A 16,668-nucleotide genomic window follows, 5' to 3' on the forward strand; every position below is an offset into this window, starting at 1 on the left:
GGCCAAAATGATTCATATCGAAAGTACTGTTTCTGATGAAATCTGATTTTGAGTAATTCAAATCCAGTTCAAACTTGGTTTGACAAGACTAATCTTCAGTCACTATCAACTTTTCGGTTTTATGATACCAACCCATAACCCTGCTGCCATTCATCCATACCCTTATGGATAAGACTTATTACAGGAAGAAAGATCAGAAATAAAAGCTCAATATTTACTCTGGGAATGAAAGATGTGTAGTATGTCCAAGTGATGTGGGTATGGAGAAGATTGTTAAAGTTGTGAGTTTGGCACAAGGGCCCCATAAATACTTAAGCGAGGGGAAACTTCATAAAAATGTAATTTGTTCAACCAGTTAGAGGTCTCATGCTTTCCATATACATCTATTTGTGGAAAGGTCTGGTTTCAGCCATTATTATACAACCGTAGGCTGCTCTGAGTAACATTTTTAAAAAGTATTGTGCATAAAATGTATCATCACGGGGCTTCACATTTTATATCCCATTGCCATAAACACAATGCATTGAGTAAAAACAAGTATTACATTGTTCCAAAGGATTTAATGGAAGAGTTCAAACATGTTTTGTTTATAATTTCTGATTTGTAAAATTCACCGTCACCATCACAGGACCGGATGGCAACTGTACAACCAGCTGTCTGACAGTTAGAAAATCACAAATACTTGTGTTCAGCTAAAACGGCGTCGCTCAAAATAATTTCAAATGTAAAGCAAAAACTTATTTAGCATCAGGAAAGCTACATAGAGAATGTACTGTAAGCAGGAACGGACCACAGTTTGCCAAGCACAAAATTTCCAAATTTAGAGAAGTTCATTCAAAAAATTCCACTGTGTCACACTAGTACATAAATAAGTAAATGAGATTCATGGTTTATCCACAATTGAGTCTTCTTCATGAGCTCCTGTTGAATCCTCTGTGCATGACAGGAGGTGGTTCAATGTTGAGCTCTTGTCTCAAGTCTTCAAGGCTCTGCTCCCATCGCCTCTCATAAAAGATACTGAGGACACATCGGGCCCGCTGCCCGTTTCGGACAGCCCAGGGCCCCAAAGATGTGAACAGTGTCTGTAAACGGCTATAAGATGACACAAGTAAAGACAATTTCATTGTTACTTGACAGCGAAAACGAAACTAGCCACAATTACTCAGTTTTAACTGCAATATAAAGGCACTTCCCTAAAGAGAAAGTTCAGTTTTGCAATGAATAAATATTAATTATTGAAAGAAAGACCGGTTTTATAGTTTCATAAGACATTGTTCTGTGTGTACACTAGCAGCTGAGGCAATAGCAACTCCTGATTTATGTTTGTGTGCTGAATTCAGAAAAAAATCCCTCAGATTACGCTTTTGCTTTAAGGGCAGACAGGTGGTTTTCCATGTTTTGCATGTCTACACACCACAGTCAAAAAACATGCAGAAAAATTTGTTAATTATTCCAAATTGCTCACAGTTGTGAATTTCAAGATGAATTGTTCCATGAACGTGTTTTGGCTGAGAGATGCATAGATGTTTTGCCTGGTCATTCTGGGGTACTGAAGAATAAGGATGACTGGGCTTACCTTAAGAGTGCAAAATGAATAAATGTGGAAAAAAAAAAACAAAACTGAAAGGGTCTGGATAGCTTAGATTTAGTTTGACTGTTCATCAGCCACAAGTATTAAATGTCAGGGTTTGGAAGATCCATTCACTCAAATGTTCATTACATTTGTGCCCTAGAGCAGTGAGCTCTATTCCTTACTGTGAATGTACCACAAACATTGAAGGTGAATACAATGAGTAGGGGTTCCTTTCATGTGTGTTACAGCACCTGGGCAGGAAAATTGCCAGTATCTGATGGTTGAATAGCTTCAAAAAACCCCTTCCACTGACAGCTGTTCAGGTGTGCGTGGGTGGAACAACTTCCAAGGTATTGTACAAATCTCTGTAACCTTCCTGATTTTCTTTCTTCACCTAACTATTCTTGTAATTTTTTTTCTGAACAAAAAACAACACCATCTGCAACACCTGCTTTATAACAGGCCTTATTGAACATCCTAACCCTAACCCTGTGGCAAAAGTTATTGTACCTGGAATTTAGTCGAAGTGGCCCCAATACGGCTCCAAGAGCACACATTGGAAGCCCAGTCTGAGCAGCCTCAAACCATTTTACCACCACTTCACCTGAAACAGCAGGCAGAAATGAAGTAAGAAACTGACAACTAAATTGCCCAACAGAGAAGAAGAACAAGCAAGAACTTAATGAATGATGCAGTATGTCATAACCAACCTCTGAGGTAACAGATTTTTTTTTTCCTTTTAGAGAATCATTGCAATTCTCTCTCGCTAACGCTAGCTTTCTCAACTCAACTGGTTGAGGCAGATGACCACCCAGCCTAAACCTGGTTCTGCCTCTTAAAGGACGTTTTTCTGGCCACTATCACCAACTGCTTGCTCATGGGTGGATTTGTTGAGTCTCTTTAGATAATTCAATAATAACTAAGGAGTTTAGTCAAGACCTGCTCCATATGTAAATTGACTTGAAGTAAGTTATTTTTTGGTGCTCTATAAACTGGATTCCACTTTAATTGGATGGGGTTTTGTCTGCTAATGATAATGATAATTCTTCCCATGCCTAAATGTTATTTATAGAAGGTAAAAAATTCTTGGATTGTATCTGTATTTCCTGTAAATAGAATTTGATTGCCCATGAAAAACTTCAACAGGACGGAGATATGTTTGAAATACGTTTTGAGCTGCAATTGTTTACATTTCATGAAATGTGACTCACCCAGCATGTTGGTGGGCATGCCCAGTAAGGTGTGCAACAAATCATGGACCTCTCTGTACCTCTGCATGACATAAGCTAGTTCTTCATTGTCCACAAACTTCACATCTGCCCTGGTGTCAGGAGTCACATGCTGAGGTAACAAGTATGTTGATACAAATGTAAAAGCAAAAGAGAAAAGTAGCCAGTGTAAAATGTGATGAAACCTACATCACAAAATAATTTAAGCATGCAACATTTCACTCACATTGTCCTCCAGAAAACTGAAATATTCTTTTCCAAAAGAGCCATCAGGCAATGAAGCCATCTTGTTCATATCAAGTGTTGAGAACCGGATCCTTGGCCTCTCTCTGCAAGAACCAGTCCATATCGAAACAGGACAAAATCTTATTCAAAAATGTCTAAATCAGAAGATTACCAAATTGTGATATAACACCTCACGTTAGGATAGTGTAGCCTTCAGGGTCATTTTTCATTCTGTCTCTGAGATTTATCAATGCTAAGTGCCCAGTGGTTTCTCCAAGCACTGCAACCATGTCTGTAAAATGCAAAGAAAGACCCAGGGAATTAAGTACAATAACTGTCCCAAGTTCTTAAAACAGTTGTTTTGCTGTTGCCAAATGTTTTATTTGCCAACATTTTATCTTGTAATACAGTCTAGAGTCTGTGTACTTATATTGTATCTTACAGGGCATGCAACTATTTCTCAAATGAGTTACATCAAATTACTCATAACACAGGGCACCACACAGCCTGTGAAACAGATGGTCAGTGTAAATGTTTATCTGAATGAGGTGTTTTATTGAGAGTAACAGCCTGGGAGTACCAGATGTAACGATATCTTCAAAGTCATCCCAGTTTGGGGACCACAATTTTTTAATCAGGGTGCCTGCATCAGATATTTGGGGTGTATAGTAGGAATGAACTGGATTTAGGAGGCTGAGAAAAAGATTATAAGTGCATTTCTATGAGATTAACCACTACTGTGCACTAGGAGTCAGTAGGAGTAGCCCTCATGTCAGGTGCTAGTGCCCTCTTCCTCAATAAGAGTTTCACAGTATTGAACCTACAGTATTTTTCATTTCTGTTTCCAAGAATAACAATGGTCTCAAGAGAATAAAACCTTGAGATCTGTACATGAGAAACTTTCAATACAGTCCCTGTTGGTATTGTATGATGATAAAGATGATGAATGTTGCTTTACACTGTTGGAGGCATGTCTACAGTGGAACGACTACATACAAATAATAAACAAAGAAATGTGCAAATTCAACAAGCAAATTTTTAAATATGTCTCTCGCAATTAAACACCAGACATGCTGCAAATTCTTGATATCACAGAAGTCATTACACAGGTCAAAAAATGTCTTTTGTGAGATCCCCATGCAAGTGTAGTTGTCCAGAATTGATTTTGACATCCCGACCTTTGCTGTTCGCTGAACATTTCCAGACCCACATTTTGCCAAAGATGAACATTTCAAGAATTTCTCTCTTTGTAAACCCTTCCATTCATATCTGAGTATTTGCAGTGTGTTTGTGTTGTTGCTTGTATTGTCACTACATTTGGTTGTAATTTGCAGTGAATCATCTTTCAAACTGATGCAGATATTTTGAACCAGCAGCACGTGCCTTGTTTGATGAAGAAGATGGTGAGAAAAAAGATTTATTTCTGATTCAGATAGAATTCTCTGATAGGGAGATAAAGACAAGAAAAGGTTCTCACAATCAGTTTTCAAGCCAAAGAATTCTGAAGACTTTTCTACAGCATAACATCAGGAGAGCAGTTTCCGCTGTTTCTATCCCTGGCTCCAGGATATGGGAAACAGGATAGAGAGAGGAAAAGCAGGAAATGGGTAGGGCATGGGGTGTGACCGGTGATATTCAAATAATGACCTTAACCAGAGTCACAGAGCAGAAAGGCTGTTTTTGTGAAGAAGAAAAGGGGGTGAGGGGTTGTTGCAAAAGAAGAAAGCTGAAGACTAACTGTATCAGAGAATGTGACCTGAACCTCATGTGGATGATGGGATTGTCTCACCGTGTCTGTAGGGGTCTCGTAGAGCGGCCACACCTGACCCAACAGCCAGGAGGGCTTTCTGGATGGGGGTGGTGGAGATGTGTCCAGGATACAGCCCATTATAGCAGCTGTCTGGAAACTCACTGCTGCTACTGTGCAGCTGCTGCACAGACACTGTTGAAGCAATGTGACAGCAATTTACGCCACCAGTTCATCATAATGCACCACTTTATATTCATTTATTACTTCAGCAGTCTACTGATACAGAAACTTTTTTACAGAGGTCCCAGTGAACATTGACACTTTGGCTTTTTGCAGAAGAAACGATAATAAGGACTTATGCCGTAGTTATCGATAGCTGCAGATGACCCTTAAAGAGAAGCTGTTTATTTCTCTGCACTGAATAAGATTAGGCTAATTCATTTTAACTCAGTGCAGTGAGCTAACATCCCTCCCCTGCAAGGTTATGCTAGCAGCTAGGCTTTGATATTAATCAAACTTTGTAATAAAGACGCAGCATGCCCGTTTGCTGAATTTAAATGATATTTTGTCAGCTTGTGAAACCACACCTGTGCACACTCGTACCTTTGGGGATCAAGACGTCGGGTCGCCGATTTAATCGTAAAACGAGTCTACTCAGGAACTGCCACATTTTTTTTTTTTTCCAACGGTATCGCGCATGCGTGGAAGTTGCGGTACACTCGCTTTAATCTCCAGAGCTGCGCGGCGTCTCCCGCGCAGGAGGAGAAGGCAACTCCGATCTCTCGAGCTGCCCGGCAATGACGAAATGAGCGCTTCCAAGTAAAAATTGTAAACAGCGTCGTAGCGAAGGTTGAGCTGTCCTCCTGTTGTCGTGCGGGACAAACTGTCTTCTCCTCATCCACAGAAACGAAAACGAGACGGAAAGGTTAGTTAGCCGAGCCCATATTTCTTCGTCACAGATGAGCAGGCCAGCAGCTGGGTGACTTTGCGGTTCATAGGTTAAAGCCACAACTTGGCAGCAACTTCAGTCAAACACAGCCTAATATAGCATTAACCTAGCCGCGGAAAAGTTGCGTAGATTCTCGCAGGCACACAAGTTGTGTCGTGAATCAAATTCGTATGTGTGTCGCCACAAAAGCCTCCAAATTTAGACCCAAAATAAGTGAAAAAAAAAAAAATGTAATGGTAGAAGTGAACTAGCACTAAGTAAACATCCCGATGACCAGAGAAACAGTGAATGACAGGTCACGGTGACGTGGGCGGGTGTGTACCAACTATATAAAACAGGGCTGTTCATAACGTGAAGGCTGGCCTTATAAACAACACAAACTTCAAGTTCACTCGGTGAGTAAAGTTTCCGATTTAAGTTTCATCAGTCTGGCGACTCTTGGCAGGATCGAAAGATGAATATTGTGCAAGAACACGGCGGAGGGTGTTGCCTCCCTGTGGTGTGGGGCCTGGCATTGTTGTGCGTTTAATTTACGTTAATGTGCGTAACTTTATGATAGCAGAGGTTGGTGTTGTGCTTATTGGCTTATTATTTTTTTTTATTTTTTTACTTTTTTTTTTACATGAACTGTTTGATTTAATGATTGTTTTTACTGAAGCTTTAGCTCAGTGTTTCTATGGATACGAAACTAAATAACAGCTGTTTGTGAAATGACGACTTTCCATAATCACAGGAGTGGAGCTGGTTTTCGTGTTTGCTCGTGTTTCATCGTGTTTTTACTGAACTATCCTACTTCTTGTGCTTCTGCTTTGGAAAGAGTCGAGTTGAACAGAGATGGATCACAGAAACCTGGTTGTAATTTCCCCAGAAGTAACAGTGAACTTTCAGTCATTATGAAATGACTGACCTGTGAGACACGGGTCATAAAGTTTTTCTCAGTGGTGAAATGCTTCGTATTTCCCACCTTAGCTGGTGTTCTTCAAATTAACAAGTAATCTCAAAAGGAATAAAATGACTATATGCTGTTTAATCATAACATCAGTACTACTACTCAAAGCTCCACTTCTCAGTTGAAGTTTCGAGTGCAGAAATCAGTTGAAGGTAATACTAATTTATCAAATATGCACAATATTAATTTAAAATGTTGAAAACGTATAATTATAAATATACTTATAAACTTAAAACAATAATTGATTTAGGATTGGAAGAAAGGGTAATATCTGTGACATAGTCTCTCTTGACATATTGTGTCAGTTTGATGAGCAATTATCATTAATGACTGTTGCATTACTGGTCATATGCCACTTAACTCGTGATGATCTTGTCCTCATGATAAGAGTCAAATGATCTTGCTATTACCTTTTTGAATATGTGTCTTTCATTGTAACTTGCTCTAGGAAGAGTTAAACATTAATGTTATTTATGTTGGTGGATTACTATTAACAGACTCAAATGGCTATTGAAATTATTCAATGGGCCTTTTAATGTTTTCAGTTTCATTCATCTTTTATGGGGGGGGGGACCAAAAACCCCTTTTAATCTCTCTTCCCATGCCAGAAGGTTCAGGAGATTTCCTTTTTGAACACAAAGAGGAATTTCGATCTTTACTCTTTTTAAGCATTACAAAAGAGAAGTTAATCACTCTCTCATGACAAGGAAATGCACAATGATTAAGCTTCTCCCCGCCTTAGTCTAAAGGTTGCACGGCTTTCTTTTTGACGTGGCATGACATTTCTATGAAAGCTAGTTCGTGCAAAATAAATAGTGTGTTTTGAAATCATGAATTGCAGATATGGTTTATAATTGTGTAAACAGGTGTGTTTGCCCTCCAGCAGTCAGTGACACTGATAAAAAATAGTCAAATATGGTGATTAGTAGGTACAGGCACTGTTCAAAAGGATCTTTGTTCTGCAGAGTTGAAATCATTTGAACTACAAATTATCATCCATCTCTTTTTAGCATAGTGATAACAGCAGAAATATTTCAGGGGCATTTCTCTTGTCCTGGCATGCAAAGCTGCCACCTGTTCATGTTCGTAGGGACACACTTCTGCCTGACATTCCACCTTTGGTTGGGCGGTCTAGATATGGTGGTATGATCTACTGGCATCTGCTGGATTATGTGGAAAAACTCCTTCCTGTTTCCCCATGACAGAGTTTTTATGTGTACTCTTGGTGGATGTAGTGCGGGTGAATCAAATTGTGAAAATGAATCACCAACCAAGCAAAATCTTATTAGCAAAACTATGCAGTGGTACAATATCTAGATGTTACCGTCAATATTCATTTTGCTGGATTGCTTGGCTAGTGCTGCTCATAGTCTGTGTAATCTGAGCTGCTTTTGATATTTGGCACTAATATGGCTTTAAACCTGTTTAAATCATGGAAAAGTTTGCAGGATCCAGGGACGTTATTTAAACTGTACATAATACAAGTTCATCTGTCACCCAGCTGTTAGCATGCCAGCCACTGTTCTCCAACTCCGGTTTGCACAATGTAATCCTTGATTTAAAAAAAAATAAAGAATGCAAATGAAATCAGAAACATAGTGATGTCATATTGTTGCATTTTTTAAATTTAGCTTTACATGACACCATTGTTATGGAAATGAAAAACATTTTTTTTGATCAAACCCAACTTATATCCACGTGTTATATAAGTGGGGAGAGCCCTTAATGATCGCTAGATGGTAGCATAAGCACGATTCTTAACCCAGATATAAATTCCAACTTTTGACTACACGAGATCCGCTTATCTTAAACTTCAGTGTTTGATTAAGCAAACATATACTTGTGTACCTAGGGCATGTGGCTTGAGACCAATGGCCTTCGATGTCACATGCTTCAATGTCTTTTAGGGAAATTTTGTTCTCAGATCTGCCGATTAAACATTCAACCTTTTGTAGATGTAGACTTTCCCGATAAAAATAGCCATTTTTCCATGGTGCAGATATTTTCATGTCTCCCACAGCAGAAAATAATAATATATTAGTCACTGAAGGACAAATTTGGCCACAACTTTATATAACAAAATGCCTTGAAATTTTAAGTTTGACTGTAGCTTCACCAATTTTACCAGTTTTACATAGAATTGGACGAATTCCCACTGTTTTCATTTCAAATTTACTTTTGCACAATAGTCTCCTAGTTTCAGAGTGACAAATCAGGCTTTTATTGCATTGTAAAGGCATCAGTTGAAAGGCTTTACATTACATGCACTGTGAAATCCCGTGGTATCGCTTTCAAAAATATGGTGTATATAATCATAGGCATGATACGTCCACGCCTATGATTATGTGACAGACCAACGCCTAAGATTTTGTTGTAGCTTGTCATTTTCTGGTGAATAATTATCCACTGGAAGCATTCATTAAGTGGTTACGAGCCTCTTTGGGAAAACACGTGGCAAAATTTTTTGACTGATGTGCTTTTTAATTTGCACACAACTATTTGCACGTGTTTATTCACAGGAATTAGCACCAGATTGATGGAGGAGAATGGCCCGAATCTCATTGGACTGCCCCAGCTCCTTACCAGGGATCCCCCTCAGTGTGCTGTCAGTGCCCATGGAGAATAAATACAAATGTCAGCAGTGTCTCCAGGTCCTGAGAAAGCCTGTCCAGGCTCAGTGTGGGCACCGCTTCTGTGTACACTGTTTCAAGCAGCTCACCAGGTAGACTGGAGGTCATCAGACCACCTACAACTGTGTGAAATGCAAACCCCCTTCCACCCTCTAATGCTTATCTTCTTACTGGACATGCTTCAATACACCCTGTGTCCTTTTCTCTGCTCGCTTCTGGGACTTTTTTTGCATTCAAGATCACTTACTATATGCAGACTCATCCCTCGCATGACTGGACAAAGGATACCTCTATCCTTCATCACGATGATCTATTTTTCCAGTCACTGACTGACTGCTGGTTGGAATCTGGCATAGATGCTGACTCACTTTTTTGGTGGTCATTTTTTTCCCCTGTTGCTGACTCACTGGTTGTGTGGTTTGAATGTGCTATGTTAAACAAACCGATGTATATCACCTTATATCTAATGAAACTGTAGTGTCATTAGATATAAGGTGAAAGAAAATGTTGATCTTCATTGAAAATTAACAATAAAAATAAGATATTCATAGAATCCAATATTAATTAAACTATTAAACTAACTAATATTTAAAAACACAGATGTAACAGAGTCTCATTGCTCATTGTTCAACATCCATGCCCCAGCAAAAAGCACTTGGCAAAATTGTGTTTATACATTTGAAAAAATAAGTCCAAAAACCAAGCTTATTTTTGTGTGAGCTATCAAGTGATTTCCTCTGATTCTAATGATATGTTCACATGTGCTTTTTGTACAGTTTTTTGTGTGTTTGTCTGTGTTAGCTATAGTCATTAATTTTTCCTCAACCCCTCAATAACTAATGCTTTTTTGTCATCTACATCCCACACCTTATCAAGGATGAAAATTGCTGCATTTTGTAGAGCGCTACAGTTTTTTTTTTCTCTGCCCTTGCATTAATTTATCAGTCATCTACTGAGCACATGATCCATATAGGTCAGCAGTTGTTCCAGTAGTGGATCAACAGGTTGTTGCTGACTGTTGGCGCCAATCTGCTGTTTTTCACTATAAAGTCACAAACCTGTTTTGTTTGGTAGTTCTGGCCCAAAGCCTTGCGAAGCCTGTCATCAAGAGGAAATATATGAAGAGCCTATGTCCATTCTGAATAGTAGTGAGGTAAGTGTTAAACTATTCAGTGATCAACCATCTTCCTTATTGCTAACTTCCTCCACCCCCCCTGTCTGAAATACCAGACTGTTTATGTGGTAATCTGATGGGGATTTTCGTGCAACAAAACCTCCTGCGCTGCAACCTCTTTTGTCTGTCCTGATGCCTTTATGATTCACAATTCTTTTTGTCTTTTCTTTCCTAGGCATTTCCAGACAATGCAGCAGGCCGAGAAATTGCGAGTTTGCCTGCTAGGTGTTTGAACCAGGGCTGTCATTGGACAGGGTCAATAAAAGAGTATGAGGTAAATTTCTATTTTTTGCTTCTGGCTTTGACTTCAATGTTTGTCTCTGACTGTCCCATATTAAACCTTGGATCAAGTGTCAACTCTATTTTCATGCCAAAACAACCAGCCTCTGTACTCTCTTCTATCATGCTTTGTATGAGCTCTGTGCTCTCCTCCTCCCTAAAGGTCTCACAGTAATGTGTTTGAGTTACATGAGCTGCAAAAACAGGAAGTGAAACTAAACGATGTCAGGGACTTTCCAGCGTATTTTACTTATCAACAACCGCATACTGGGAAAGCACCAAGATATCAAATGGGAGCATGACCATCATCATATTACCCCTTTAAATTGTTCCTGTTCGGTTATTTCGCTGATCATAACATGATTATGAAACTGCTTAAATAGTACTAGCCGTAAAAAACCTACAACAGAAAGGTTTTGGCTCTAAGCCATGTCAGACTGGTCTGTAGAATTACAGGATTATTCATTGTGTTCTGTCTGCACTTTACTCTCCTTAAAATATCTCAGTGTTGGAGGACTTTTGACTTAGTGTGTTAGTTTAAGTTTGCCACGTCTTACTAAAGCTATGTAGAAAATGCTGTGGTTGTAGTTCAGTTCGTGGTTTTTATCAGCTTTGATCCTCTTTGGTGAGATTCTACAGATGTGATGGGAGGAAATGATTTCAAAATGAGAACACCTCTCTGACACAGAAAATGTTTTTGCATTGTGCCCAAATTTGGCTTCGATTAGCTAGCAGTTGAGCCTTCCTCTTTCTCATTCATTCAGCATGTTTCTGCTTTGAACCACATCATTGTGTGCTGTTGGTCCAAGTACTCTATTAATGTGTGACATGCTCTTGTTTCTTGTTTCTGATGTCTTGGTTAATACTCATGGAAACATTCGTGCTTCGATAAGCTAGCAACATACGCCTAAACCGAAGCTGGAAAACTAGACTTAATGTTGTGTTTTTGTGGCATAGGGAGGAGTGGGATCTGACTCGAACATTTTCGATGATGATTCATATTTCGAGTTATGGTTTGAGTCAGTTTGTCAGCGTGGAATGGCTGAAAGCGAAAAACAGGTTGTCCTACCTTTGATTGTAGAGGTGGCATGCGGTCTCTGCATGCTGCTGGCAGTCATTTTGAAAGGAACTTGCGTATTGCTCCAACGGAATCCGCGCAACTGTTAAGCCCCGCCCCTTTGTGTTTCCCGGATTATTTCAAAAATTAGTTGAATTATTAAACATATTCAAAACCTGAGTAATATGGTACAGTTTTTTTATTATTGGTGATTCATTTTCTAGTTTTGCTTCTTTTTTCTTTGAGGTCAGATCTTCAAACCGTATGTTTTGTTTGTTTTTTCACTTCCTTTGTATATAGTTTTTTTAATGATTGCTTTGTACAAATAACACAATCTTACCTATCAGTCTAACCCTAACTCTAACCCTCTCATTGGGTTACTTGTGGGAAAGAAAAAGAAAAAGAAAAAAAAAAAAAACATCAAGTCAAACTACAAAAAAAAAAAAAAAAAAAAAAAAAACAATCATAGAAAGGCTGATAATTACAGAATCATAATTGCTGGCTTGCTTATGCACTTGAGATAATAAATGGTTCTACCAAAATGAACTACTTGTTTCCCACAGTGCTGCTGCCAGCCCGGTCCACACAACTTTACCTGAGATGCGTTTTATTTGTATTGTGTCTTGATCACCAGGATAAACAGGTTTTGTTTAGGCAATCATCACATTACACCACCCCAACCAGTTCAAACGTCTTTCTTTGATAATACTGAAAAGCAATAATAACGTAAACAAAAGTATGTGATGTTGACGAAGACTCTTTCCTCTGTGTGTAGGCTCAGCATGAAGGTCGCTGTGAATTTGAGCGGATACAGTGCGAAGCCTGCCAAGCCTCGATCCTTCGCACGGAGAAGGACAGACACAATGAAAGAGAATGCGAGGCCCGGACTCTCAACTGCAAATACTGCAAAATGATCTTCAACTTTAAAGACATCAAGGTGAGAGACAGAGATTATTTTGAGCAAAGTGGCTGAAGGAATTGAATGTACACATAATAATATTCCCCTTAATGGTGTATTTTAGGCCCATGATGAAATCTGCCTGAAATTTCCCCTACAATGCAAAGACTGCGGCAAGAAGAAGATCCCAAGAGAGAAGGTCTGAGCACTCATACAAATGACTGAATAGACTAGTTTATATCTTAAAAAACTGTCACCTCGTGTGCCTTGTGTACATGCATAACAGCTACAGTAAACATGCCATTAAAAAAGATAAATTACGAGGACAGCCAACTACTATAATCTTCTATTAATGTAGATCTATACGCCAAAGTGATCATAGGAACATTACGGTCTCTAATGGATGTTATAGGCACTTCAGTATTGCCTTTTTGGCCACTTCGATTCAGTATCCTGTGTTTGACTTTCAGTTTATGTAGATACAATGTGGCTCACTCAAACTTTTCTTCATTCTTTCTGCCTTCAGTTCAATGATCACAGCAGAACATGTGCCAAGTCAAAGAGCGCCTGTCCATTCAGCGAAGTGGGCTGCAAATCAGTGGTATGTATGGTCATTTTGAAAAGTATAGAAAAGACATATGAGTTTAGAAATGATTCATCCTGCTTCAAGTCTTGATGCTAAGCCTGGCTAAATGCGCCCCATCTTAATTCAGCATTCAAATAAAATGATCTTCTAACGCTCTACAGCAGCTAAATAAGCTTTGTTCTGGTTCTCAGGTAGAGAATGGGAAGCTCAGTGACCATGAGCACAGCAGCACCATGGAGCACTTGCGTCTGCTGCTGCCCATGGTGCTGTCTTTTGCTCGGGCACGTCCAGAGGTGTCAGGCCCAGGGGAGTGGCAGGAGGACTCTGGCCTGAGCCTATACAGGGCTCCTGAGGAGGGAGACGCTATGGGCACTGGAGTTGCAGCCTCCACACAGTCTGTGGATCTGGAAAAAAAAGTGGGTCTCAATGGACTTAAAGTTATTTGGGAACCACTGTTGTTTGTATTTGATAAGTAAAGATCTAAATTAATTTCATGTTGTCCTCAACAGGTGAATGCTTTAGAAAACATTGTGTGTGTGCTGAATCGGGAAGTCGAGCGCAGTTCTGTGACATTGGAGGCTTTCTCACATCAACACCGTTTAGACCAAGAAAAGATAGAAAATCTGTCCAACAAAGTACGACAGCTCGAGCGAACGCTGACGATGAGAGACTTGCAGCTGTCTGAGACTGAACAGATGCTACGAGAACTCCAGTTCTGCACTTATGATGGAATATTTGTGTGGAAGATCTCTGAATTCTCTCGTCGCAGACAGGAGGCTGTGGCTGGTCGAACACCTGCAATGTTCTCACCAGGTTAGATGAAAGACAACATTTCTACCTGAGATTCATTTCACGTGGCATAGGCTATGCCAGAGCTTAAAGGTTATTCACCTGACTTTTATGGCATTTCTGGCTTCCAGACAAGTGGCTTTCCACTGAACCACATTCTTCTTATTCTCAGATGCTGACTCAAAGGGAGTTTTTTAAAGCACTGATTACATTGTGGTCTCATGCTTTTTCTCCCATTTTCAGCATTTTACTCCAGCAAATATGGCTACAAAATGTGTCTGAGGCTGTATTTGAATGGGGACGGAACAGGTCGAGGAACACACCTTTCTCTCTTCTTTGTTGTCATGAGGGGCAAGTGTGATGCTCTGCTCAAATGGCCATTCAGTCAGAAGGTAGGAAGCAGTGTACCTGGTCTGCTCACTCATTCATTCTTTCACCCATAGGTGACACTTCAATCTCATGTCCCTCTCCTCCTCACTCCCCAGGTAACCCTGATGCTTTTGGATCAGAACAACAGGGAGCACATTATTGATGCTTTCCGTCCTGATGTCACCTCCACTTCCTTCCAGCGGCCGATCAGTGAGATGAACATCGCCAGTGGCTGCCCGTTGTTCTGTCCACTGGCAAAACTGGCTTCCAAGAGTCCCTATCTGAAAGATGACACCATTTTCATTAAAGCCATTGTGGACCTCACTGGATTATAAAGTGCAGGCTGTGGAAGCGGCACATAAAAAAAAAAAGTATATATATATAAATACATAAATATATATAAAAAAATTAAAAACATTATTACTATTATTATATTATATATTATATTATGTTATATATTATTATATTATAAATATGCATAATATTTCAGAAGCCCCAGAATCTGAGTGCCTGGGCCAATTATTTGTTATATAATCATAAATATAATTAAATATTCTGAAATAGCTATGTTCCTATGGTGTGTGTACTGTTGTACATTTATTCCACATGTTTTACTATATCAAACATGTATAACAGTCTTAATAGTTTGAACTATATAACATGTTTTAAAAATCAATATTTGTTGCCTTTTTCTCCAATGCATATATTGCACCATTTTTCCTATTTAAATGAATAGGAAAGGTTGTCTAGACTTTTGACTGTGTACGTTAGTTCATATGTTTGTTTACAGTTGATGCACGCTTTCTGGTCTACATCTCTGTCTGGTATGACCAGCCAGGCTGCTGTTTGTTCCAGAGAAAGTCCATATCTTTAATCTTCAGATCAAAAATATCATTAGACCCAGAGTCTCTTCCCATCAGTTAAGCCTGCTGATTTTCCCCCAGTGGGCTACTGTAGGCGATCTTTGCAGATGTGGTATGATAGTGTTTACGGTTACACCAGCAGCATAATACTGAAAAGAAATAACGACATAGCAATCATGTGACAGAAAACTTTTGCTAAGCCACTAGTTTCTGTAATGGTAACAATTACGTGTTTAGTTCTTGCCATGAATGTGGGCATGAGGTATTTTTCCTTTCCTTGGTTAGACAATGGGCTGGCATTATTTTCATTAAAATGGGAAACTTCATAAAGAAAAGGTCAGTTCAGTCACACAAAGAACTATGCGGCCTAATTGCGGTTTTGATGTGTAACAGGATCTGTTTTCATGAATATAAACGTGAAAGGTCTTATTTGTGATACTAAACCTTTTGAACATGAAATGTTACATTGACAGAGTTCCCACTTAGGAAATGTCAGGGACAAATCACAACACATCACAAGATAGAAAAAGACTGACAGAAACCAATACCGGGAAATCACAATAATTAACCTAATTATATTTCCCAAGTGTTTAGCTTTGCAAATGAAGCAGTGGCAAAAAAAAAAAAAAAAAAGACGCTGAAAAGTTTCCCCTCTAGAGCAGCCAGTTTCATTCTTAGTTTCAAGTTACATATTACAAAAACGAAGACAATAAAACTCCCCCAAAAAATATATGTTGAGAAGGAAACGGCTGTTGTATGGGTTTTACGTTTCAGCTGTATGTGTTGATTTGCAACTGCAAATCTCACAGTTGCTCTTCTCAGGATAGCATCAAAGTATATCCTTCCTGCCCAAGCTTTAACTCGGTGCTATAGCAGAGAAGTGAGACATGTTCTGTTTGTTTTTTTTTTTTTAAATAACCGCAAACAGATTAAAATGGGCTGATGCATTGACACACAGTCAAAATGAAACGTGTTATGGTTTGGCATTTTGGTTTTTGCGCCATTAAAAACCGCAGACAAGAAAAAAAGAATTTCAATTCAAACCGGTTTCAATACCAATTGGGGCATGTTTTACTGTCTGTTTAAAGTCCAGTTTAAATTTTGGCCTCAAGATTTGCCCTCTTACATGCACTTGTCACCTGTTCATTAGATTCCCGCTCCGGAGGAGCAGTGGGGGATGTGGCAGGACAATGTGAAAAGAGAAAAAAGTGAGTTTGAAAAGTATCAGTATATCGCTCTGAAAGCTGGTCTTTGGCTGAGGAAAACCCTTAAAACGCTTAAAATAAATAAAGAGTTGCAGCAGTACTTTTATTTTGTCATTACTGTGTTAGGTAGCATAATTCAGATG

At 39.2% G+C, this 16,668-nt stretch overlaps 2 protein-coding genes across 4 annotated transcripts; one reads left to right on the plus strand and one right to left on the minus strand.

The window, feature by feature from the left end:
* Positions 1 to 404: 404 nt before the first annotated feature.
* coq4 (coenzyme Q4 homolog (S. cerevisiae)) lies at positions 405 to 11,903 on the minus strand. Of its 2 annotated transcripts, none has more exons than XM_029516043.1 (7): positions 11,828 to 11,903; positions 4,817 to 4,969; positions 3,223 to 3,319; positions 3,029 to 3,131; positions 2,785 to 2,914; positions 2,084 to 2,177; positions 405 to 1,092 (listed from the first exon to the last, which is right to left on the minus strand). In XM_029516043.1, the coding sequence occupies exons 1-7, from the start codon at positions 11,874 to 11,876 to the stop codon at positions 912 to 914; spliced, it is 807 nt and encodes a 268-aa protein (XP_029371903.1). In that variant the 5' UTR covers positions 11,877 to 11,903; the 3' UTR covers positions 405 to 911. The 2 variants fall into 2 exon arrangements, with proteins under 2 accessions (XP_029371903.1, XP_029371902.1); XM_029516042.1 differs by lacking the exon at positions 11,828 to 11,903 and adding an exon at positions 5,381 to 9,699 and having other exon boundaries at positions 406 to 1,092.
* traf2b (Tnf receptor-associated factor 2b) lies at positions 5,548 to 15,979 on the plus strand. 2 transcript variants are annotated; one of them, XM_029516040.1, is made up of 11 exons: positions 5,548 to 5,702; positions 9,195 to 9,397; positions 10,380 to 10,458; positions 10,655 to 10,753; positions 12,591 to 12,752; positions 12,838 to 12,912; positions 13,240 to 13,314; positions 13,491 to 13,715; positions 13,809 to 14,112; positions 14,332 to 14,480; positions 14,574 to 15,979. In XM_029516040.1, exons 2-11 carry the CDS (start codon positions 9,222 to 9,224, stop codon positions 14,790 to 14,792), a joined length of 1,563 nt encoding a protein of 520 aa, XP_029371900.1. In that variant the 5' UTR covers positions 5,548 to 5,702; positions 9,195 to 9,221; the 3' UTR covers positions 14,793 to 15,979. The 2 variants fall into 2 exon arrangements, with proteins under 2 accessions (XP_029371900.1, XP_029371901.1); XM_029516041.1 differs by lacking the exon at positions 5,548 to 5,702 and adding an exon at positions 5,770 to 6,121.
* Positions 15,980 to 16,668: the final 689 nt, after the last annotated feature.

Source organism: Echeneis naucrates, chromosome 12 (assembly GCF_900963305.1).
Source record: "Echeneis naucrates chromosome 12, fEcheNa1.1, whole genome shotgun sequence".
NCBI lineage: Eukaryota > Metazoa > Chordata > Actinopteri > Carangiformes > Echeneidae > Echeneis > Echeneis naucrates.